Below are 25,878 nucleotides of genomic sequence, written 5' to 3'. Positions count from 1 at the left end.
AAGAGGCAATGAGCACCAACGGTCTTGGGAGAGGGCGCCAGGGGTATTTCCGTAAAACCAAACATTTTGAAATCCAAATACTAGAAAGCGAAAGCGCCCGCCGATCCGACCTCCATTCAAACCAGAAGCTCCAGAGTCCAGATCGAAGATCGTCTTCGGACCCCAGAGAGAGAGAGAGAGAGGAGCGGGCATGGAGAAGATCTGCGTAGCAGTTCGAATGAGACCTCCAGTCTCTCAAGAATCCTCCAATGGAACCTACTGGAAGGTTGAAGACAATCGAATTTCTCTTCACAAGACTCTAGGCACCCCTGTTCATGGCTATTCCTACGCTTTTGGTATCCACCTCTTTGTCTGTGTTTGTGTTTGTGTGTGTGCGTCTGTGTTTGTGCGCGAGCGCGTAAGTGTTTGTGTGTGTGTGTGTGTGACGCCAATTTTTCTCTTTCTCGATCTCTAACACTTTCTGATCTTTCGATGCTTTTTCAGATCATGTATTTGATGAGAGTTGCACAAACGCAAGGGTTTACGAGCTTCTTACCAAGGACATTATTCATGCTGCAGTCGAGGGATTTAATGGTATTCCCAGTCCAATTTTTTTTTTTTTTTTAAATCTCTCTTTTGGATGACGTGGATCGAAATATTCCTCTAAAAAAGATTTGGATATTTTGAGTCTTTTGTTCATATTTTCTCTGCTTTCCTTTCACTGCCATGTTTGGGTAATTTGAATACTCTTTCCCCCTGTTTGTTTTCCTTAGAAAAGAAAACGGAGAAACTGAAAAAAAAAAACTGTATCCTTTTTTGGGTCCATTTTCTGTTGTTTTGGCCTGCTAACAATGAGAAATTCAACTGTGCAAGATTGTAGCTTTTTAAAGTGAAGATTCTTGCTTGATCGGTCTTTGAAAATGTTGGGTGGTCCAGGCCTTTTCAACCCCAAAAGCTAGCTCATGGGGTTAGGCTTTCCCTCACAACTGACCACCAGACTCTTACACAACTGATGTGGTATAATCCCAACAATCTCCACCTCACACATCGGGCTCCAAATCAGCAGGCACCACCCGACATCCTAGGGAGAATGTTGAACCATGACTCTGATACCACTTGTTGGGAAACCTGTACAGAAATTAGAGATAAACACACACACACACAGAGAAAGACGCCAAGATATATGTGGTTCAGTCAATTTCAGCTTACGTCCACGGGAGACGTAGGCAAAATTCTCACTCAAAACTCTCTCAACTCTCACAACTTTCTCTGCCTACACTAGCTCACTTCCCTCAACTCATTTTCCACTGATATATTTTACATTCACAACACACACCTATTTATACACGGAGGAGGATCAATCACTCAAGAATAACTACCACAATCATGCTTGAATTTTGCTATTGATTTTGTGGAGAACCATCTGTAGGTGATTAATGGACGAGAAATCGCAGGAGAAGACTTGAATATCTACTCCATAATTCTTGTCTTAATTAGGGTATGGACCCATCAATTCTCCCCTTCCATACCCATTAGAGGAGAATGCATGCAACCATTCTTCAATTGGTATCCATCTTGGCTATGTCTCTACATAGCTCAAACTTCTCACGAGTCACTACTTTTGTTAACATGTTTGCAGGGTTCTTGTCTGTGTGAATCTTCACTAACTTTAACAGCTGTTGTTCCATCACTTCGCGTATCCAATGATAGAGAATGTCGATATGCTTCGTTCTGGAATGGTACATTGAATTCTTGCTCAAGTTCAGAGCATTCTAACTATCACAATGTACTTTGTACTCTTTCTGTGTGACACCCAGATCTTGGATAAATCGCTTCAGCCACAACATTTCTTTATCAGCTTCCGTTGCAGCAATGTACTCTGCCTTTGTTGTAGATAAAACAACATACTTCTACAACTTGGATTGCCATGAGACTGCTCTCCCTGCAAAAGTGAAAAGAAATCCTAATGTAGATTTCCTACTATCAAGATCACTTGCCATATTAGAATTAGTATATCCTTCGAAGACTGATTCAGCTCCCCTAAAACACAAGCACATCTTTGATGTATTCTTCAAGTACCTAAAAATCCACTTAACTGCTTCTCAATGGTCTTTCGTGGATTTGAAAGAAACTTGCACACAACACCTACCGTGTGGGCAATATTTGGCCTTATGCAAACCATTGCGTATCAGACTACCAACTGCTGATGAGTTTGGAACTATTTCCATTTCTTCCACTTCTTTCCTCGAAGAGGGACACGATTTTTTACTCAACTTGAAGTGATTTGCCAATAGAGTAGTGACTGACTTTGCATTCTTCATGTTGAACTTTTCAAGCACCCATTCAACATAATTTTCCTATGACAACCACAATTTCTTGGCTTTCCTGTCATGAATAATTTTCATGCCCAATATTTGCTGAGCTAGGCTTAGGTCCTTCATGTCAAAGGACAGTTCTTGCTTTAGTTTGTTAATCATACTTACATCCTATCTAACAATCAACATGTCATCAACATAAAAAGTCAATATAATGAAGTTACCATCAGGGAATTTTTGAATGTAGGCACATTGATCTGCTGCAGTTCTCTTGTAACCATGACCCACCATGAATGAGTCAAACTTTTTATACCACTGTCTTGGCGCTTGCTTGAGGCCATAAGACTCTTTTCAAACTTGCAGACAATATGCTCCTTTCCTAAAACTTCAAAACCTTCTGGTTGTTCCATGTAGATTTCTTCTTGTAAATCTCCATGGAGAAAGGTTGTCTTAATTTCCAACTATTCAAGCTCCAAGTTTAGACTTGCTGTCAATCTGAGTATCACTCGTATTGAAATCATCTTCACCACCGGTGAGAAAATCTCGTTAAAGTCGATACCCTTCTTCTGTTGAAAACCTTTGATGACCAATCGAGCTTTATGTTTGATGATCTTTCCACTTGCCATCTTTCTTCAACTTATACACCCATTTGTTTCTCAGCGCTTTCTTTCCTTTAGGAAGTCTTACCAATTTATATGTTTGGTTCTTTTGTAAAGAGCTCATCTTTTCTTGCATAGCTTGCAACCATTTACCTTTGTCTAGATGATTCTGAGTTTCTTGAAAACTCTCTCAACTCTCACAGCTTTCTCTGCCTACACTAGCTCACTTCCCTCAACTTGTTTTTCATTGATATATTTTACATTCACAATAAACACCCATCATCCAAACAAATTTTTCAATGTGGGACAAACTCACAAGTGGAATTCTCAACAATCTCCCCCTCCCTTGTGAATTCCAACTAACTCCCCCTTGAACGAAAACTGTCTCCCTTATGGGAGTAAGCCCAATTTCCCAATAGTTGCCGACTTACGTGTCTCGGATTGTGTTAAACTGTCGTAGTATATTCATGAGCCCTGCGGTGGATATACAATATAGAGTCGAAGGGGGGGGGGGGATGGCTCTTTTCTCGTATTTACAATTTCTCTACAAATAAATGTCTTGGCAAGAAGCAAACAATTATATCACAATAGATAAAATATAAAACATGCACAAGACAAGTAAATAAAGAGTAGGGAGAGAAGCTTAACACCAGTTTTAACGTGGTTCGGCACCAAGCCTACGTCCACGCCTTAGCACAAAGCCAAGGATTCCACAATCCACTATGAATACTCCTTCACCGGCGGAGCAAGCCTTACAACTTGGGAACAAATCCCTACCATGCTCACCAAGAGCCTTTACCAGGCGGTTCACCAAGAACCTTCACAATGATTCACAAAGAACCTTACAAGAATAAGATGAATACAAATGATGCTCCTTTAATTTGAGTTGATAATAAATTCAAAACAAACCTCACACTTAATCTCTCAAGGATTGAATCAAACACAAATTAGAGAGCAAGAGAGATCGAGCACTTTGAAATGAATAACTAGATTGCAAGAGTGCCTAGGTTTTGGATTCAAAGAAATCTTTCACTAAATGCTTGTATAAATCATTAAAACCATGCTTAAACAAGCCTAATAGCTTGTATTTATAGCCAAAATACCCAACTAACCGTTATTGGATCGTTGGGAACAATTCCCAAACAAAACTAGCCATTTTTGCCCATTAGCGTCATTCTACCCGTTAGGCTCGTCGACTAGCCCCCTGCACTCATCGACTAGTGCATGCCTGCGACTCATCGACTAGTGCCCTGCCTTGCACTCATCGACAAGTGCCCTGAATCAGAAAAGGTCATCAACATGAAAGTTGTGGGAATTTTTCTTAACTTTCTAGGGATACCAAGATCGTCCTTTTTGAACTTTTCTAGCAAAAGTTATGCCCCAAATACAGAAAGGTGTTCAGGACTCAAGGTTGCACTACGTTAGTTGACGATTGCTCTATTTATCCTTGTCAAAAAGCCTTTTAATGACTTAAAACATTCTTGAACAAAAGTATATGAAATATATTATGTCTAATAAAGTTTAATACTTGTCCAAGTGAGTTTCCCTTTGAATATAAGATATCTTGATTTATGAAAACACATTTGAAAGCTCGTTTTGATATCTTATATGCTTAGTATGTCCTTTATAAAAATATTCTTGACTTTCTTGAGTTTTTAGGACATTAAACATGTTTTAACAAAGCCGGGACTAAGTATAAAATTATTCTTAAAACTAGGATGTTAAAAATTTGTCCCTTTGAAAACATATTTTGAGTATAGGAGGATATTTTTGACAAACTCTTTGATTTTAACTTTGAAAACTATTAAAGTTGAGTTTGTGACTTTAGGTGAAATCCTATTTACTTATATGTCCTAGTATGCATGCATTTGCTCAACTCTTGCTCAGAAATCATGCAAGAAACAAAATGCAAGAGTTACAACATGTTCCTACCACACACAACCCTTGTTACATATAATTCAACAATAATTTTCCTTTGGTTGTGCTTGAGTCCTTTCTGAGTGAGCGTCCTTTTGATCTTTCCTACTCGACGTCAACTCGGTATGATCTTTGCCTTTGATCCAGTATTTCATGTATTTTAACTTTGAAAACTATTAAAGTTGAGTTTGTGACTTTAGGTGAAATCCTATTTACTTATATGCCTTAGTATGCATGCATTTGCTCAACTCTTGCTCAGAAATCATGCAAGAAACAAAATGCAAGAGTTACAACATGTTCCTACTGCACACAACCCTTATTTCACATAATTCAACAATAATTTTCCTTTGGTTGTGCTTGGGTCCTTTTCGAGTGAGCGTCCTTTTGATCTTTCCTACTCGACGTCAACTCGGCCTAATCTTTGCCTTTGATCTAGTATTTCATGTATTCGTCATTGGAACCTGTACTACACATGATTTGCAAAGACAGGAAATACTAGGAACAACATATAGGTTAATATCATCAAAACATATAAACCATGATTATGTAACCCCCAAGGCTAACAATCTCCCCATTTTTTATGATGTCTAACCTATTACTATTTTACTTAATCTTTGCATTTGTGTTTATATTTATCATAGTTTATTATGCAAAGATAAGCTTACCTAGAACCACTAATGAGTTGTTATCATCAAAACAAGACAATTAAACTCACGTAGTCTCTAAGGCTAACAGATTGCATTCCAAGTGCCTCCAAACCAATCCTACCTCCGCGTCTTGATCCTATTCGGATCCATCCCAGGCCTAGATGATCCTTATTGGCTTCGGTCACACACTTGGTCCTCCAACTGTTAGCACGTCAGGAGAATTAGCTTCACGTCTCAACTTTTACGATGTCGCTCACCCAGAATTACGAACCGTCGGCTCTTATTACACTTGTTAGCACCGGAGGAGTCCATGGGTGGGCTTGATACACATGATTAAACACCAACTTGACCCAAAAGCTTAAGCGTATTAGGTCTTAGGCCTAACCATGTATATAAGCACCCATCACCCACTCAAATTTTTCAATGTGGGACAAACTCACAAGTGGAATTATCAACAATGTTAGCACCGGAGGAGTCCATGGGTGGGCTTGATACACCTGGTTGAACACCAACTTGACGCAAAAGCTTAAGCCTTTTAGGTTTTGGGGCCAACTATGTATATAAGCACACATCATCCACTCAAATTTTTCAATGTGGGACAAACTCACAAGTGGAATTCTCAACATAAAATTCAAGGATTCTATTTCATCTTATTTCCTGCATTTTCTCAGTGACCGGGTTGGGGAACTAACATGCATTTGCAGCTTTCATGCTTATTGAAAGGCCTTTATATTTTCTCTGGATAAATTTGCTGTCAGCTGAAAGATTCTTGGGCAAGTTACAAAGGTGGAACATAATATCAAATTTTATGGGTTTCAGCAATTCAACATTAACATTATTTGCGTTGAAATGTCCACATGTAGTTGTGGAAATTTTGCATGGGGAAGACAAATGAATCTGGGAAAAGAGAATGTAGACTGAGAAAGGTTGCATTCCTTAGCAGAGCTTTCATTTTGGAAAGAAACTGAAGACGAATACAGTGACAACAGTGTAAAGAGAAAAGGATATAAGTGACTTGTCCAATGTATGTGTCTTTGTCTTATAATTTGAGGAACAGATTGTTTTTCTTATGTTGAGAATGGGGCACTACTATAAGTTGATATTTTTGTTTGTATATTTATATTGTCTGAATGCAATGTTAAAACATATAATTCATTAATTGAGTAATGAAATACCTATTCTTGACTTTTAATGGGAAACTTTTTGAAAACTGCTGTGTATTTCATAAGTAATGTTTTTTTTCTTGGATCTGAATTATGTCTTCACTCCAATTTTTCTGTTCTTCCAAATTTTGGCATGTTGTTGATAATCCTGTATTGAGAGCAACATACAATGTGTTGTGGTTACCTCAGCATTCTGATGTATGAAAATATATGGTTACTTCTATTGTTACAACTTTTCAATATGAAGTATGATACATGATTATGAAATTTAAGATGATTTGTATGATTTCATTAGAGAATGTCTAGACTAGTTAACCGGCTTGATGGTGATGTGGAAGCTTATCATTGTGATAATTATAGGAACTGCATTTGCATATGGGCAGACCAGCAGTGGCAAGACTTTTACCATGAATGGTTCTGAAGCTGATCCCGGAATTATTCACCTGGCTATTAAAGAAATATTTCAAGAAATTCAGATGGTATTGTTGTTGTTGAGGCTGTTTTCTTATTGTTACTTTTTCATCATTGTTATTTAGGATTTTTTTGTTTTGTTTATGCTATCCTTTTTAAAAAAATTATTTGTTTGGAACCTCAAATTTTTCAGGTGATTGACAGAGAATTCTTAATTCGAGTTTCGTACATGGAAATTTATAATGAAGAAATTAATGATCTTTTTTCCATAGATAACCAGAAACTGCAAATTCATGAAAGTTTGGAGGTTAGTCACAGATAAAAGGTCAGGCTCTTCAATAATAGCATTTTCCAAATGTTTGAATCCACTAATTTCTCCCCTCCCCCCATCCCCTCTCCCCAGCGTGGCATATTTGTTGCAGGTCTTAGGGAGGAAATTGTGAATAATGCTGAACAAGTGCTTAAGCTGATTGAAATGGGAGAAGGTTTGACAGTTGTGCCCTGTAGTGAATAGCGTTAGGACTGTTTTGTGTTCTCTAGTTGGATTTTTACACCAATGCTTACATATATTTTGACAACTATTTCTTACAGTTAATAGGCATTTTGGTGAGACAAACATGAATGCTCGAAGTAGCAGATCTCACACTATATTTAGAATGGTATGTTCAGATGCTTTCCTGGACTTCAATTACAGAGTATTTTATAATACATCTACTCTTACTGTTGGAGCTATTCATCTTATATGCACCAGGTAATTGAAAGCAAGGGAAAAGACACCAATTCTTATAATGATTATTCAAGTTCAGACGCTATCCGAGTCTCTGTCTTGGTTTGTATTCTTTGCATAATGTTGTTCAACGATAAAAATTACCTGATGGCTACATTTGAATTGTTTTCTTTATTGTAATGATTTGTTGTTTACTTCATTTGTAGGCTAAGCATTTACTCTTTTGTTCTGTTTGTTTCTCTCTTTGGATTAATGTATTCTTTTGGAACCTGGAACTAGAATTTGGTAGATTTAGCTGGATCTGAACGAATTGCTAAAACTGGAGCTGGTGGAGTGCGTTTGAAGGAAGGAAAGCATATCAATAAGAGCTTAATGATTCTGGGCAACGTGATTAACAAACTAAGTGATGGTGCTAAACAAAGGTATTTGCATATCCTGCAGTTCACTTTTAACGCAATAAAATAACCATGTTCTAATGGAAATGTGAACTAAATATTTTGATACAGGGGACACATTCCTTATCGTGACAGTAAGCTTACTCGTATACTACAACCTGCTCTTGGTGGTAATGCTAAAACTTCAATAATTTGCACCATAGCACCAGAAGAGGTAGTGTACAAATTATGTTTCAGATTCAGTTTTTGTGTCGCGGAGTAAGTTTTACATTATGTTTATGGGGCATGCTTAATGCATTTAGATTCACATTGAGGAAACAAAGGGAACCCTCCAGTTTGCTGGCAGAGCCAAGCGCATAACCAATTGTGTCCAAGTGAATGAGGTTTGTTTTTATTTGACATAGTGTTATTTCACTGCCTTTCACCTATAAAAGAGTATGATTCTTAACACTAGTGTATTATTTACTTTTCATTTGCTTCAGTCTGTGTAAGTTTTATACTTCTGTGAGGGAGAATTATTTGTTAAAAATTGAATGACCAAACTGAACCAATTCAACTTGTTTAATTGGTAACTTGGTCAATTTAGTTAATTTAATTCGGTCCATTTAGCTTCCGATTATCATTTTCAGTAATCCAAGTATATCATTATTATTTAATATTGTAAAATTATAGAAGAAAATTATCTTTTAAGTTCTTAAACAGAAAAAATATCCACCATATTGTTGCTAGTAAGCTGGAAGTCAAATCATTTCTTGTAAATCAGCTAGCTGAATATTAAACTGAGCAAAAATTATTTTGGTTAAATATTTTTTAGTAATTTGGTTTGTTTCTATTATAAGCCTCATAATCAGTTAACCCAGTGTGGTTAACCAAAATATCGCAAAGTTCTCTTTTTCTCTCTGAGCTAAGATGCGTAATGTAATTCACAACTGAATACTATTCCATATCAAAATGTTAAATCCACGTGTAGTTTGATCTTTACTATGATAGAATATGTTTTTTAATTTATTATGTGCATGACTTGAGAAGGTTTTAAATATTTTTTTGTTGGTTTGAAGTTGAATTATGGAAAGAATTCATATGAAAGCTGTTATTTTATTGAGGCACCAGAAATTTTTTCCAAAAACTTGCTGAAATTGCATCAAATGCCAAAACACTATGCAATATGAAGTTATATCTCAAAAGAAGATATTTTTATTTCAATTTCTTATGAGGCATGCACTTAAGAATCTCAATTCTCTCAAAATTTGCATGACTTTACTTTTATTGTTTTGATGTGTTTCCATGTGCCAAGGTACCGGGAACTCTGTGAAGTGAGTACCAAGGCATAGGGACTATATGCATATGATTAATTCCCAAAAATATGGCATAGATGGATGTGATAAATTCTCAAATAGATGCTATTGATGCACAAAAGCAAAGAAAGAAAACAGCATTATTGGAGTTTAAGCTTCTAAAGTTTAAATGTCTTGCCTAGATGTGTTTTCTTGAGGCCTAACCTCAATGCATAAACCTTCGTAACTTTAATTATTGGCAATCATTCTTCCAGTCCTATCCAACGCAGGAATAAATACTTCAGAGTTTAATTCCTTCCCCCTTTCAATTGAATTTGATGGTATAGCTGATGATAGTTGAATTTACAACAGATTTTGACAGATGCTGCCCTATTGAAGCGACAAAAACTAGAGATAGAGTTACTGCGTAGGAAACTTCAGGGATCACATTCTGAGGTGCTGGAGCAAGAGATCTTGAAACTGCGGAATGACATGCTTAAGGTGAATTATTGTTATCTGTAGTGGAATCTGGATAATAAGCTTGAGCAGGATCCCAAGTTATATGTTATTTGTTTCATTTCATACATAAACTTTTTCATTTTCCATTCATCAGTATGAATTGGAGCGTGAAAAACTTGAAATGGAACTGGAAGAGGAGCGAAAATCACATAAAGAGAGAGATCAGTACATAAGAGAGCAACAGATGAAAATTGACAATCTCAATAGCCTTGTAACTTCTTCAGACTGTGATAGAAATTTTAGTCAGGTAAAATTATGCAATGTAATGCTTATGCAATTAGCAATTCTTATTATTTTTTTGTTATTGGCTAAACGAAACAGTATCAAGCATCCACTTTCCACAAAAAGTTGTAATTACTGTTTGTTACTCTACTGCACTAAATTTTTTCCACTTGGTTATGGCCATAGGATTACTTTTTTGAAATTCTGCTTTATCTATGCCAACAAATACTGAACATCTATGCCAACAAATACTGAACTTTGCTAACTTCTCTGTGCCCGTATTTCTTCATTAAGTGTAGATGGATATTTCTATTTACAATAATATCTATTACACTCATTCTTTATTATAATCTTTCATTCTTCCTTTAATATAATTCTTTCTTTGTCAATATATATATATATATAATTTGTTAGACTCAATGAATGTAGGAAGTAGAGTTAAAATTTAAAATTTTCAATTTTATGAAGTAAGGAATTGCACATCTCTCTCCCTCTCTCTTTACATGAGGAGATTTCTTCAACTTGATCTCGAGACCTTGGAGTCTAGGCAGATCATAACAAGATCTTTGAGTCTAGGCAGATCATAACAAGATGTGGATTATAGATAGACTGATAGAGCTCAAGGAGAATGATTGGGATTTTTGAAGGACCTAACTCAATGGGTGATAATTATTGACAAAAAGCATATTGTTGTGTTGAAGGGAAGGGAGACCTCTAAGAAGCCTAAACAAATAACATATGTTTTTGATAAATAGAGAGAAATTAAATTAAGGGGATTGATTTCTCTCCTATACTATTTAGATAACCGAGGAGGAAATGGAAGGGTTTAATAATATTTTATTAAATTAACCTTTTATTTGTTAACTAAATTGGTAAACTTTCATTTTGTTTTATAGTTGATGGGATATCTTTTATAAAAAAAATTTAGGTAAAATTACAAATTCCTTTATGGTTTGACCACAAATCATTGAGCCACTTTGTGGTTTTATTGTGAGCACTAAACCCCTTTGTGCTTATAAAAAGTTATAACGCCTTTAGTTTTATTGATAAAAATCGATATATTTGATGAAAATGCTATTTTAATGGACAAAAATGCCCTTAAATGATAATACTCTTTTTCTTTAAACCTCCAAAAAACAATCAAATTGTTTACTATAGTCGCCATTATTATTAAGTAGACAAGGTGTGTTCATCAAGGCCTATGAGAATACTATATACATTAATTACTAGGTACATTAGATACAAATTTAAAATTAAAAGAAAAATTCGAGATATTTATTTTAGATGGTGTCTTATCTCAATAATTATCTAACAAACCTAAAAATATTAGGAATAAAGATACAATAGTAATAAAAATTAATTAAAATATATTAATGTTAATTACATGGGGCACTTTAGTACCTTTAAATATGAGTTAACACTGTTATAACTTTTCATTATTTTAAAAATCACACGGGAGAGTAATAATTATAATAAAACCACAAGGTGGCTTATTGATTTTGGGTTAAACCACAAGGCGGGGGTTTATATAGTTTTCCCAAAAATTTACTATAAAACTAGTCTCCTTCCTCTCCACATCTCTCCACTTTTGGAGAGATTCAAAAAGAGGCTCATAAGGGGTTTACTTCCTTTGTTTCTCTCCATTTATCTCTATTTGTTTCATGAAGTATAATTTGAACAAGTGATTCAGAGAGAAGTCTCCAATTTTTTCTTTTCTTTCTAAATCACTCAACCAAACAAAGTGTAAATACTACGAACTCTTTACTAACATATGTATGGAAGTTGTTGGGGTAAAGAAGAAGAATCATTTTGGAAGGCCAAGGAGAAGCAGCTAAGAGTGTTTGAGAGGTTGTGCCCAATGAGTCACTTTGAGATGTCGTTGTTGTGTTTAAGTGGAGTAACTAATAGTAGCTAATGAGTTTGGGTTATAGACTTCAAGGACCTATGTCAAGGAAAGGGAACAACTCGTGTTTTTGTTAAGGCTTTAACTTAATGTAGATGTCTAGAAAAGAAAGGTTAAGATCCTTAGCCTGTCTTATCTTCCCACCCATCTATTTCAAGCTAGGAAATAAGGGTTCGTTTCTAACGAAATTTTTGGGCTAGTTTGTTGTAAGAGGTGGCTTAGAGGGGAAGTGTGTGTGTGTTGCCACCTGTGCAAGTTGAAGAGAGAACACTAGTGGGAGGGCCTTTAAAACAAAAGTTAGCGAAGTGATGGCGGTAGCTAAAGGTAGTTAATTACGTTGAAAGGGGATCAGAGAGTACAAGAAAATGGCTTCATCTTGGAGGTTGGAGATGTCTAAAAGAGTATTAAAAAGGGTGGCCTATATTTCCAAGGTTGTTATGATGTCATTCAAAGGACGCAAAGTGGAGACTCTTAGGTTGTTTGCTAGCATTAAAAGAAAAGGAAATTAAGAGAGACAGACTATAGTGGTTTGAACTACTCATAGGGTGGCCTAATAGTAAAGGTGAACTTCTGAGCTAAGCTGTCAACTTGGATGTCTTGGGTTCAATTCTTTGCAGACTCAACCTACATTTAACAGGACACTAGTGGTGGGGTTTTTGCGCTAGGTTTCCTTGAAGGAACCTGTCAATTTACTGTTAGACCCCTTTGTTATTCAAAAAAACAAAAACAACTGCAGTGTTCTGTCAATTATGATTGGAGATGTGGGAGCAAAGGTAGTGTAAGCAAGTTTAGTGCCTTTTTTAGAAGTATTGGAAAATAAAGATGAAGGTTAAAATAATTACTTGTAATATAAGGGATTGAATGATGATCATAGGGCAGCAATATTAAAGTCTTTTCAATGGAGGCTGGGTGAATTTGCATTTGAAAGAAACAAAGGATAGGTATAATAGAAAAGAAGTTAGTGTTGTGTGGGCTATTAAACACCTTGATCGAAGTGGGATTGAGATAGGATGCTTGGGGATTATCATTATACCTCTTTGTTATTTAAAGGGGAAAAAAAAAACTAGAGTGTTCCATTTGATTAGAGATCTGGAAGCTGTGATGTGATAGTGCGAGCAAGTTTTTAGTGCCTTTTCCACAAAGTATTGGAAGATAAAGATGAACCTTAAAACAATTATTTGCAATGTGATGGAATTGAATGACAGTAGTAGGACTGCACTATTAAATTCTTTTTTTAAAGGAATGTTGATTTGACTTGGTCAAGGGATAGGTACAAATTACAATAGAAAGGAAGGTAGCTTAAAGGGGTTTCTAGAAGTTGGGGTGATCCTTAGTTTATTCCTTGGATATTTATTAGTCCTTCATCAGTAGTGGAGAGAGTTTTAGGTCAGCAATAAGGACTTTTATGGTTCTATTCATTTAGAGGCCTTGATTGATCTTCTTTTGAGGATAGGGTTTTTTTTTTTTTTTGGTGGTGGGGTGGGGAAGGGGGGGGGGGGGGCGGAGTTAAACCAATCAAACTTTGGAAGAAAACCAAATTTCTTCATAATTTATAGGTTCTTCACTTCGTGGGATGCAAGTTTCAAAATGGGATGTTTCATGCCAATTTCATGCAAGCTTGTTAAACTAGATGTTTGGTGAGTGTATAGAAGAGGGGAGGGTGCTAAAGAGAGACACAGATTTTGGCATGTGCTAAAAGGAGTTTCCAAAAGTTGGGATGAATTTGCAAACTTTAATTTATTCGGAGAGAAGTAGCAATTAGGGTTCTAGGTCGACTATAGGGAGTTCTTTTATTTTGTTTGTTCAAAAGCCTTGATTGTTCTTCTATTAAGTGTCACGGTGCTGCAGATTCCATTGCCATGAGCATCACCTTGGCCAAACATTCTCAAATGGTAAGGATGTCATCCCACACTTCACAAGCATTGAGGGTTGACTGCATCCCATGACACAATCCTTATGTAAGCATACATGCCATTAAACATCAATAAGCCAGTGCTATCATTAGCATAGCATCCTATATTACTTGAGACAAGCATACAAAGTTGTTATAAGCCAAGCTTCTTCAAGGTATTATGCTTGTTTGTGATCATTTGTCTTGTGTACACGGGACAGTTAACCATCATGTAAGTAGTAGTGAAAGTTTTAGTCATTGAGTAGGATAATGCCTAAGTGTAAAATGGGAGTATAATTCCTCCATCAGTTTGATGTTTCCTACTATCAGAACTATAATAGCATAGATTTTTATGCCTATTTGCCTCCCTCACTAAACACATGTTGCCTATAAAGGCGTGAATAATGAATTACCTTGCTTTATAGTTTGCCACGTGACTTTTGTCTAGTTTACTTCTTGCACTTAATTTTTATATTCAATGGTTGAGAATTTGTTCATGTGGTGAAACTGTAGTGTACTTTCAGCTGACTAGTTAAGCAAAAGTGCTATAACTATTATTGCACAGACTCTCACAAGGTTTGAAGCGTTCGTCCTAGGACAAGAGGATTAGTATCCCTTAATAGCCTAATTAGAACAAGATGACACCATCGAGTGATAAATTCAAGGGACTTGGCGAATGCACATATCAACCCCTCTTTCAAGAGTGAAGAGCAACACAATACTATTTATTTTATTCCATTGAGCTCTCGACTTTAAGTAGGATTCCAAGGAACCCATCATGGATTCTAAGAGCCCACTCCTAAGCTTTACTTGAGGTGCTCACTCTGGGCCTATTAGGCAGGATGTTAGGATCATTGGAAACTCAAAATGTGGTCCCCCCCCCCCCCCATAGACAAGTGCCATGGTCATTTTCTTATGTCCATGACACATGCAAGAGGGTAAGTAGTTAGCCTTGGAAGGGCATGGTGTTCTTCTCAAATGTCTTTTGGAAAGAACTATGGCAAACATGGATGCAAGCAGTTCAGTATTTCTCAACTTATCAATTTTAATGTGTGAATTTATTAATCAATCAATCTTAGCCAATTACCATACTGACGTACTAACCAGTTAACACGTACACAACAATCACAGAATTAAATGCAAGCGAAAATTAAAAGAGTTAAGGAAAAGAGAGATGCAAACACAGTTCTTATGAGGTTCAGCCAACCCGGCCTACGTTCCTCGTCTTGAGCAACCCACTCAAGGATTCCACTAATCCCGCTCCTTTAACTGGGACGGTGCTTCCTGTTACAATCCGCTGCATACAAGAGACGTAGCTTCCTCCTCAACCCGGTTCACAACCCGAATTGTCAATATAACAATATAATTACAATTTTCTACAAAACTCAAACGCTCCTTAACAAGTCAATGAGTACAATTGAAATCCTAATACATACTTAGATGATATAACATAAAGCTCAGTTGAGTGTATGTAATATGTTTAATGAAGCCTTTTGCAATAAATGATGAATGATCGTTGTATAAAATATGTATGATAAATATGCTCCAAAGATCTAATCCACTATATGATCTTTAGAAAATTATTTGAAGGACAAGTTTGTTTCAAAGATCTAATCAAATATGTTTTGCAATAATTGAGCTGAGATGAAAACTTTGAATAAAAGTCAATACTTTCAAATATTTAAACTTTGATAAACCCTTTAAAAATTTCTTCACATAAAAATATATATGAAGAACTCAAGTTCTTGCTCTCAAGAAATATTTAACAATATGATTGTGAGAGTACAAAACTTTGAGAATAAAGATCAATATATCAAAAACGATACTTTGTTTACCAAACCTCAATACCCAAGTTGTTTGCAAAAGATATGAGTGAACGCCCTTTGATCTTGAAACTCAACACATGAAATGCCCAAACTTGATGTGAATGCTTTGGAGTGCAGACAAGAAGTTTGTAATAAGTTCAAAGCTCTCAAGAAGTATGCAAAAAGTGATGCCCTAGGGTTTAGAGGTTATGTTTATAAGTGTTCTTGCCATCTAAAAGATTTCTGGCCGTTGGATCATTTAAAATAAAAGATTTCCGTCTGTGTCTGCACTGGAGTGTCGTTTAGTGCGACGTACTCGTTGACGAGTACACACTTTTGTCGACGAGTGTTCAACACTCGTTCGTCAATGAAAACATGAGTTCATCATCGAATGGCCTATCTGAAATATTTCAGCTCTCGATATTTTCTCGTCGACGAGAGCAGATCATTCGTCGTCGAATGGCCTTAAGAATTCTTCGACGAGGCCAGGATGTTTGTCGACGAGGCCTCTATTTTTCAAACTTATTGTGCCTCTACAATGTCTATCCAACCTAGAACTAATGTAAATAGATTTTTCATGAAATGCATGTGTCCTAATTTCAGTTTAGGTCTTTTTGAGCTTCCAACTATATCATGTGGGATATGTAAATACAAACAATACTAAATACCCATTACAATTGAAAACTCGAAGCTTCTTCATCCTTTCACTCTTCTAATTCCATGGAGTGTGCTAGGTTGTGAAAAGTAAGGTATAGTCCCAAGAGGGGGGTGAATTGGATTAAAAAACTTTCTTTTAATTCCTTTTGAGAATTCTTAAACTTCTTTTATTTCTTTTAACCAATTCTTAACTTGTTTGTTTAACTCTTTAATCACAAAAGAACTTAAATTCTTTTATCCAATCAACAACACTATTGCTTAGCCAAACAAGTAATCAATCATTCAACCAAACCAATCAAGCATAATGTTTAAATCAAACAACCAAATGATTTGTCAAGTATAATTAACTGTAGCCCTATTTGATTAATAGAAGATTCAGCACTCTTTGGAATATAAACACAAACCAATCAATATTAAACTTTAAACCATTCAATCATAATATAGCTTATGTTGTCAGCTTTAGATATAAAATTGAATTAAGCCCTGTATATATGAAATGTTATGCTTGCTGATACAAAGCCCTGTATGAATCGATTTGCCTCTTTAATATGATGTGTAATATAGAATCCAAGACGCTTCCCAATATTCAAAATCCAAATAAACTCTTAGTTAATTTATCTTTGGGATGTTAACCAAGTAACGTACTCCCGTATGGTTTCCGAAAAAAATGGTTTAACCAAACTTTCTCAGAACTGAAGGACTGAGGTGAACTCAATTCCTGCCCATCCCATTTCGTAGCACTTTTGTGACCAGGTCAATTTGACTGTCCCACTCCCACCAAGATTCTAGGTCGCACCAAGTTGGCCGAGGAACCTAGTTCATTTTGAATCTGGTTCACTACCATGTTCAGACCAGCCAAGCCACCAGATCTGGCCAAACTTTGTCCTGGATAGTCTAGTCTGAGTTTTAAAACCATGGGATACACTATTGTTTTGGTTGGGAAAGTGTCGATAAAGTGCACAGCTTTGCAAACATTCTGGGGAGTAGGCTGGATCCTCTCGGTTTCCATTTTTGGGCCTCCCTTTTGGATCCATTGGGAGCTATATTCAAGGAGAAAAAATCTGTGATCCAGTGATTGAGAGGTTTGAAGGAAGTTTAGCCACGTGGAAGAATCTTCTATCTTCCTAAGGGGTTTAGGTCTAGACGCTGCTTAAAAGCACTGTTGCTGATTTACAAGTTTACTTCGCGCTAGTTTTTCCCATCCCAGTTTCAGTGGCTATAGGCTAAAGGGTGTCCAAAGAAGATTTCATTGGAGTGCAAGCAAGGAGTTAAGCTATACTTAGGAATTATGGGGGCTTATGTTGGAGAAGGATAATTTATGGACAATTGCAATCAGATTAAACCCTCAAAGCATGGTGGCAACTAGAATAATTGAATGGCAAAGTAGGGCTGGAAACCTCGTCAAGTTGGGCTATGGAAGCATATAAGAAGTGAGTGGGTGGATTTCTTTTTTGCTAGAATCAGATTCTCTGACCCCCAGTGATAAAGTAAGCAACTGGATGTTTATGATGAGGGTTGAAATTAGATGGAACTTGAGATTTAGAAGGAATTTGGATGAGTGTCTTAGCCTTCTTAACAATGTTCAAGATAGAAAAAGTGAGGGTTTTTGGTGGGCAGGGTGGGAGGGATGACAAAGTTAGTTGGACATATAAGTCTGGTAGCTTTACAGTCAAATTTTTTATACTAGACGGCTTTTGCATGAAGATAAGGCAGGCATCCAAAAGTTTTTGCATGAAGCTAATTGGAATTGCAGGTACCTTCAAAAATTGCTTTTTTTCCTCATCATGGGAGGCATCCTAGGAAAAGTCTTAACATTAACAATTTAATGAAAAGAGGCCTTTTCTTTGTGGATAGATGTTTTTTGTGTAAAGAAACTGATGAGACAGTAACCATCTATTTTTACATTGTAAATGGGTGAAATGTTCTGTGTAGATTAACAAATGTATAAAATAGTGCAGAACAGAAAACGCTTCAAGGCACGTTACAATGTCGTTTTCCTTAAAACGTTATTTGCCCCCACCAGATCAGTGTGTATTAAGTCAACAAATACGTTTCCAGGATACAATGAAGCCCAGAATGTAATCTGATATTAGTTTGCGTTATACACAAACGAAAAATTGATCACAAACACCTTTAGAGGAATCTAAACAAATTTCTGGAATTCTATTTCTACAGAAAACAGAACTCAAGATTGAAGAAAATATAATTTGTGAAAGCCTTATGAGAGAAAGAGGAAGAGAAAGATTGAAATTTTCTATATATTCATGGAGCAAATTCTATCTTTAAATAGACAGAATCATGCCTTTTCCGAAAGGTTACATCTGTATAAATTTGTTTCATTAACTGCCATTCACGAAGCAGATTTCTGAACTCGACTAGGCATCGACCTAGTCGTGGCCTGGTCAAGCCTTGGTCGACACAGTTTGAAATATATTTAATTCTTTCTTTGTGTTCAGTAGACCTGGTCGCACTTTCAAGGTCTCTTGGTCGCGCCTTGGTCAAGACATTATGGGAAATCAATTATTTTAACCGTTAAATTATTTATACGGTTCAGATAGCACCACTTGATCTTATAAAAAATATAAGATTAATTTTAACCCATCTGATCATGATCAACAGTCACGATCTCGCAACGATGCAAGCATGCAAAGTGCTAAGTGCTTGTTGCCAACTAAATGCGCCACTAGCACCCTACAGCCCACGTCACGCGCGCGCATGTGCGTACGGTGCGAAGCACTGTCCTAGGGTGCACTAGAATACGCACTAGCACTATCTCTTAACCAACTTTAAGAAATTATTCCGCCTTATCATTTATTAATGATTTTTCCTTTTCCACTCTTTCTAATGTGGGACAAACCTTCATAGCATTAAATACTCCTCATGAATGCTTTAAAGAATTCATAAATGGAAGACTTTGAAAACCCATAAAATTGATTATTTTAGAAAATATTTCAACAATTTGACCTATGTTACTTTGGGCATTAAATGGGTGATGACTGGGTTCACACAGAAAAACACTGCTTGGAGAGGTTCCAAGTCTGTGAGCTGTGGCAAGATTCTGCTGGATGTTGACCCTTGGGCTATTTTCTGGCTGGCATATGGAGCACGGGAAATTCCAGAGCCTTATGATGGTGTTGAATCTTCCTTGGAGACACTAACCCCATGTGTGGTAGCTTGGAAAAATTCATTTTGGACTGTGTAGATTATGATTGTTAAGAGTATCGCTTTACGTAAAAGCTTAAGCTATTAGATTGTGAGCCGACAATGTATACGCACATGCAGCTCAACAGCACGTGAAGAGAAAATAAACACATGATAAATAACCCAACAAAATAATTTTTTAAACACAACACAATAAACGCAAGCAACAAAACTAGAACCCAAGACCTCCTGGTAACCAACTCTAATACCATATTAGATTAACACTTTATCTAAAAGCTTAAACTGTTAGGTTATGGGCCAACAATATATATCAAGCTTTAACAAGGATGAAATGAATACAAAATTATGTTGAGTTTTGTTTAGATCCACAGAAAAACCAAATTTGAGGCTTGAATTCCAAGTTCCCACAGTCCCACCCAAACACAGGGTAAGAATAGATTGTTCTTTTTGTAGAGGACATCCATTTGTTCCACTTTTGTTGTACTTAGGCGTCCCCTGCTCAGAGACACCAGTAATACATCTTGTTACCTTATAAAAAAAGAAAAAGGAAAAAAATATTTACTTTGGTTAAGGATAAATTGAAATGGTTACATCACGATAGACTTGTCGCAAGGGAATTACTGAAAATGAAGAACTGCAACAAAAACTAACCCCGTGTTTGGAAGCTTGGAATTCATCTTGGATTTGGATTTTTGCGGATTAGGATAAAATGCAATACAAGATTATATTGAGCTTTGTTTAGATCTACAAAAATCCAAATTTGAAGCCTGAATTTCAAAATCCTAAACAAAGCGTAAGAGTAAATGGTTCCCTGTCTCACATTTTTTGGGTGAAGGGATTCTTTTGGTGACAATCCTGATTCCTCTGTCCAGTTCATAGAGGACATGCATTTTTTCAACTTGTGCTTTTTTAGTTGTACTTGGGGCATCTCTTGCTCCAGAGACTTTTAGTATTATGTCTAATTACCTTATCAAAAAGAAAAAAAAAAATGGTAAATATACATCCAAATGACATATGGATAGGCTTGTTTCAAGGGAGTTACTGAAAATGGAAGTACTATAACAACTAGAACTGTATCCCTACTATTTTGAAATGGTTATTTTGAATCCATTTTCTCCGTTCATTTTGGTTTTAAGACTGCCAAAATGAGCGCATTGGCAAATTTAATGACATACATCTTTTCTTCTGGTCCTAGTGTACATTGTTGTTTGGATAGTTGATGCTCAGTTTTACCTTAGATAGATTACTCATAAGTTATAAATATTTTAAATTGGTTGTCTCTGATACAACATTTTTTCCTCTTTTGTGTGTTCGATCATTATTTCTCAATCTCTCTTCTATTATTGATTTTGAGATAGTTGATGTAACTAATATTCACTGGAACGGACAGGATTCTACAAGACAAAGTCTGAAGGATGAAAGCCATGATAGTCATAGTATATGTCAAGGAGATGCTTTTACAACCCCTTGTTTTAAGGCATTTCCCAATGCCTTTGTGGCGAAACGGTCAAATTACTCAAGGCTTCCTGATTGCAGCCCTCTTCCAGATACATTAAGCCATATAGCCGATGAAGACACTTGGTTGAAAATGAACAAAGGCTACATAGCGGACCTTGACTCCCTTCAAGTGACCCCAGCAAGAAAAACTCAATCCTTGCCAGCAAGCGATGCAACTCCTGTGAGTTTATTTCACTAAAAGCAGAGTGCTCCCCACTCCTCCTTTTTGAAAATTATTTTCTTTCTTCAATCAACAATGTCTCAAAATAGATTTAAAATAAAATACATATTTGATGGTTGGACACTCCTTAGGTTGGTGTTAGTTACAGCATCTATTTCTATATATTAGAAAGGTGATTCCCCTTGATCTGGTTTTCCAAAATCCCAAAATGTACCTGCAAGCGCCCTTATAACCAATCTTCTTTTTCTATTGAATTAAAAAAAAATAAAATAAACAAGGATCAATTGTGTAAATGAAAAGAGCAGTTACCTTATGAAATAGAAAACAGAGAGTTTGAGAGCCTTGGAGCACACACATAGTGCCTGCCCATGTCCAGTATAATGCTGAAGAAGAGGTAAAAAAATGATCGTATGGCTAGTATAATGGTGGGAAAGGGGAAAAATTGATGGTTTTATTGCTACATTGCCTACATCAGAGGGTTAGATCTCTCCATTTTATTTTATCTTCCACTGGTGCATGCATAGTTAACATATTAATACATACATCCATCCATAAATGCATATGTACAAATATATGAAATTATACATTCATGCAAAAGCCATTTCTTTAAACTCTGTCTTTGGCTAGGAAAAGGTTTGCTCCAATAATTATCTATTTGAAAACCAAAGATTTTAGATAAAGGATAATATATAAAATAAGGGGTGGGGGGAGGAGAAGGGAGAATTGTGGGTTTAAATGAGCAAGTTTCTTTAAAGAACACTGATTGCAACTAGCAAGACAAGCATAAGAAGTTTGCACAAAACAAATGAGCAAAAATTAAAAGGAAAATATCATCAGGAAGCTCACCACAGCACTGAAGCTAACTCTGCAGAGGCGCCCATAAAGAATGATTGATTCAGAATTCAAAGAAAAAACTACTCACCAGAACATGTTAAGGAAATTGTGCACCTTCAAATAATCCTGTTTTTCTTTTTCTAAACAAAGGAGAACCAGCATTTGAATATTATTTACTTCTTTTTCACTCTGAAGCTAACTCTGCAGAGGTGCTCATAAAGAATGATTGATTCAGAATTCAAAGAAAAAATACTCACCAGAACATGTGAAGGAAATTGTGCATCTTCAAATAATCCTGTTTTTTTGGGTTTCTAAACAAAGGAGAACTAGCATTTGAATACTATTTACTTCTTTTTCACTCTGGTTCTTAAAAATTACAATAATGTCATATTTTTTTTTAGAATTTTAATATTGTTTAAGTACATGATTTATCTACCTTAAAACTTTGCTACCTTTAATATAATTATTAACTCAGTACGGATGATCATGAGAATAAGATCATTTTGTGCCCTTAAGTGAGCAATTACTGTACAATACTTTAGTTTTGGACTTGGTTGGACTTACTAAGATTTTTGTCAGGGTTTCTTGGATGAGAATTACAAACAAGAGATCCATAATCTCAAGGAGCAATTGGAACTTGCAATTGAAGAAAAAAATGAACTCAAGGTTAGTACAGTGTTACAGCTTTTCCTAATTTATAAACTGGTTCCGTTGGCTGGTTTCTGAAAGATTAATCTAATTTTTCAAATCATTCTACACATTGCGCGGCATGTTTATTAATACAAAAAAACAATTAGGAAGAGGAAGGACCCGTTTGGAATGATTTTGTGGTAAAAATGATTTCACACGCATGCTAGCATGCAACAGTTTGGTTGCAAAGTGATTATTGATTTAAAAGTCAGCTTTGTATGAAGCTTTGATAACCAAATTCCTCCCAATGTGATTTTAAGTTCAAAATTACTTTCCAACTCCAAGAACAATATACCCACAAAGTTGTGAAAGACCAGCTAATACCAACTCGCACGAAGAAATCACTTTCAAGTAAAAGTTGCCCAAAAGGGGCATGAAGTGATGAAGAGTATTCGCAACCTGTTGCCTAGAGCTGGTGCATGTATATTGATTGAAACTGATATTATAGTAGACATGTCTTCCCATTTATTATAATAAAATGGTTGTGTCATTATTATTATTATTATTTCTAATTTGTGCACGTAGTAGCTACTTGTTTCTGCTAAGTACTTTTTTCTCTCAGTAAGTAACTAGCGTCGCCTTTATATTTGTCCTTAGTTTATATCTTTCATTAACTTTGCATGTTGGTACATACGATTTTTCAGAGAAATCTTACAGAACAGTTTCTATTGAACAAACAATTCATGGGGGAGATATCGGATCTTCAACAAGAGGCATTACTGATTCGTGAAATTCCTCAAAGACTTTGTGAATCTGTCGCGAGTTGCAAAGATATATACAAGGATGTTATCCTAATTATGAAGGTGAAAACTTGTGTGCTGTACTTGCCTTTTTCATTCTGTATTTGCTAAAGGACTTCAAGGAAGGTGACATTGACTGTACATTCTTTTGTGAGCTGAACAGAGTTTTGTTGCTGACGAGAATTCCTCAATGGCAAAGTTGCTCTCTAGCACATGTGAAATTGGCACAAATCTTTTCTCAACATTGGAAACTCATTTCTCAAGGGCTACGGAGGGCAGCAAAACCTTAACTGGGAGCAGTAATTTAATTCAAGCGCAGCACAGTGCACTTTGTGAGAGCTTGAACAGCACAATTACTTCCTTGATGTCATCAGATACATCAGTTATCAAGGACAATGATTCGAGGAATTCACCATGCAAATGCCAAAATGAGGTAGCTACCTCGTCACATAAATCAAGATGTCACCCATCAATTATGATAATCTTCTCCATCCTGATGTTAGGATATATTGTTTCCTTTTTCAGGCTAATACTTTAATTGTTTGCGCTTTCTTTTACGTTCAAATTGTTGACTTGATGGATATTTTCTAATTATTTGTAAGAAAAAAACAGCCCAAAATTTTAGAATTTCCTATCAAGTTTCTGTTCACTACTTCAATTCACCATGGGATTCATTTATTCATTCATTCACTGGTTCATTTTTAGTTTTCCCTTTTAATATAATTTATATTTGATACTGTTGAGTAGTTCATATATATGTTTTTGTCATATAGCATGATTTGAGTTCGCTTCCTATGCTTCAATTAGATATAACTCTAAACAGAGTTTGACAACATAATTTGTGTAAAAGAACTGTTGGTAATGTGTTGTATCTATGGTGGTATTTCGGTAATAATTTATGTTTTTTAAATTTTAAATCCTTGTACCATTAGCTTAACAGGTTATTAATCAAGTTACTTTATTATCATTTTCTCAATGCCATTTTATTGGTATTCATATATATTATGTGCCATGGTATAAAGAAAATGGCAACACTATTTACCTTGTTTTGAATTGTTATTAAGAAATTGTTGTAGTTAGAAATTATGAGCACAGATTTGTGGAGTTTTGAGAGTGTGCCCATGCGGCCATGCTCTCTTCCACTGTGGAAGTTTTGAAGTATGCCCATGTGCCATCCTTACAGCCTCACGTGATACCAAAGAAGAAGCTTTTCTTTCTTTCTTCTTTTACCCACTTAAATATTACAGAGTTTCCAGTTACCTTCCGTTCTGTTTTAAGTTTAGTTTTTGGATGTGATAAAGGGCTGCACTTTGGAAGGAGAAACTACTTTTTGGGGGGAGAAACTAGACTCTGAACTCAACACAATCAAGGGCAAATACAAGAACTTGGAAATAGAACTTGATCTCAATAACCAGCTTTTGGAAGATGCTAAAGAAAGATATTGTAGCTTGGAAAAAGAACACCAGCTTTTGAAAGAAGAACGAGACTCTCTGCTCCATTCAGAGTCCAAGTCATCTCAAAAGCTTGCACTGATTGCTGATCAGAAGGAAAGGATTTTGAAGGATTTGAACTCTGAATTGCATAGAAGGAAGAATCTTGAAGAAGAAATCAAACGGTTTAGTACTGTTTTTAGTACTGTTTTTGCCTGTCGGCAGCGATCACTTGTGTCTCTCAACAGTGAGTTGAAACCCGCAATCGAGAAGCTGAGGGGCCAGAATGCAGTTTCAGTACTCAATTCTCTTGGATGCTGAAGATAGAAGTGGCAGCTTCATTTATGTAATGTTAGGATCGTAACATCTTCATCCTTGTTACCATTACATTTACATAATGAAATTAATAGCCTTGGTACTGCTTTGCATTATGTAATTGATTGGATTAATTGTATTTGATCATCAAGCTATTATTTTGCATCTTCATGTTTTGAGTTTATTCTTTAGTCATGAGAAACACATGCATTTAAGTTTCTGGACATCTAACTTCTAACTGTATACCACAGCATGCATTTATGAAACCTTTTGATTGCCCTTCTTTCCAGTACAAGGATTTAAAATGCACAAGTGCAGCCCACTGAAGATTTCGTAATCAGATAACATGATGGAGATATATAGGGCCCCTATGTAAGGACCCAAGGACTGGTTTTACATGCATATGCAGCAGCTTTTGATTTTTTCGATAATTTCTTCCTTTGTGTGAATGATGAAGGCTCGAGGTGTGGGAAAAGCCATGGTCGAAACATGGAGCTGTTGGTAGTATTCAGGTGGGTGTGTTTTCTCGCGCTAAGATTTTGCACAATTGGACTAGTTTGAATAGTATTGGAGCATATTGATTTTCATAAGCAGAATACCCACAA

General features: G+C 36.0%; 1 protein-coding gene across 1 annotated transcript; it reads left to right on the top strand.

Moving 5' to 3' along the window:
- LOC131161767 (kinesin-like protein KIN-7N) lies at positions 1-25,457 on the top strand. The gene is made up of 17 exons (XM_058117725.1): positions 1-335; positions 484-573; positions 6,981-7,099; positions 7,225-7,338; positions 7,435-7,516; positions 7,623-7,690; positions 7,783-7,860; positions 8,038-8,180; positions 8,265-8,367; positions 8,456-8,536; positions 9,800-9,928; positions 10,041-10,193; positions 20,977-21,264; positions 22,678-22,764; positions 23,433-23,591; positions 23,692-23,961; positions 24,830-25,457. Exons 1-17 carry the CDS (start codon positions 191-193, stop codon positions 25,277-25,279), a joined length of 2,559 nt encoding a protein of 852 aa, XP_057973708.1. The 5' UTR covers positions 1-190; the 3' UTR covers positions 25,280-25,457.
- Positions 25,458-25,878: the final 421 nt, after the last annotated feature.

Source organism: Malania oleifera, chromosome 8 (assembly GCF_029873635.1).
Source record: "Malania oleifera isolate guangnan ecotype guangnan chromosome 8, ASM2987363v1, whole genome shotgun sequence".
Taxonomy (NCBI): domain Eukaryota; kingdom Viridiplantae; phylum Streptophyta; class Magnoliopsida; order Santalales; family Ximeniaceae; genus Malania; species Malania oleifera.
The sequence above is the reverse complement of the archived record's forward strand: the minus strand, read 5'-3'. Positions and strand labels throughout refer to the sequence as shown.

Excerpts from the sequence above, each read along its gene's own strand:
- LOC131161767 (XM_058117725.1), top strand. The coding sequence starts at position 191 with ATGGAGAAGATCTGCGTAGCAGTTCGAATGAGACCTCCAGTCTCTCAA. Across the intron at positions 7,517-7,622 it reads GCTGATTGAAATGGGAGAAG|TTAATAGGCATTTTGGTGAG; the intron begins GTTTGACAGTTG and ends TATTTCTTACAG. Across the intron at positions 10,194-20,976 it reads GTGATAGAAATTTTAGTCAG|GATTCTACAAGACAAAGTCT; the intron begins GTAAAATTATGC and ends TGGAACGGACAG.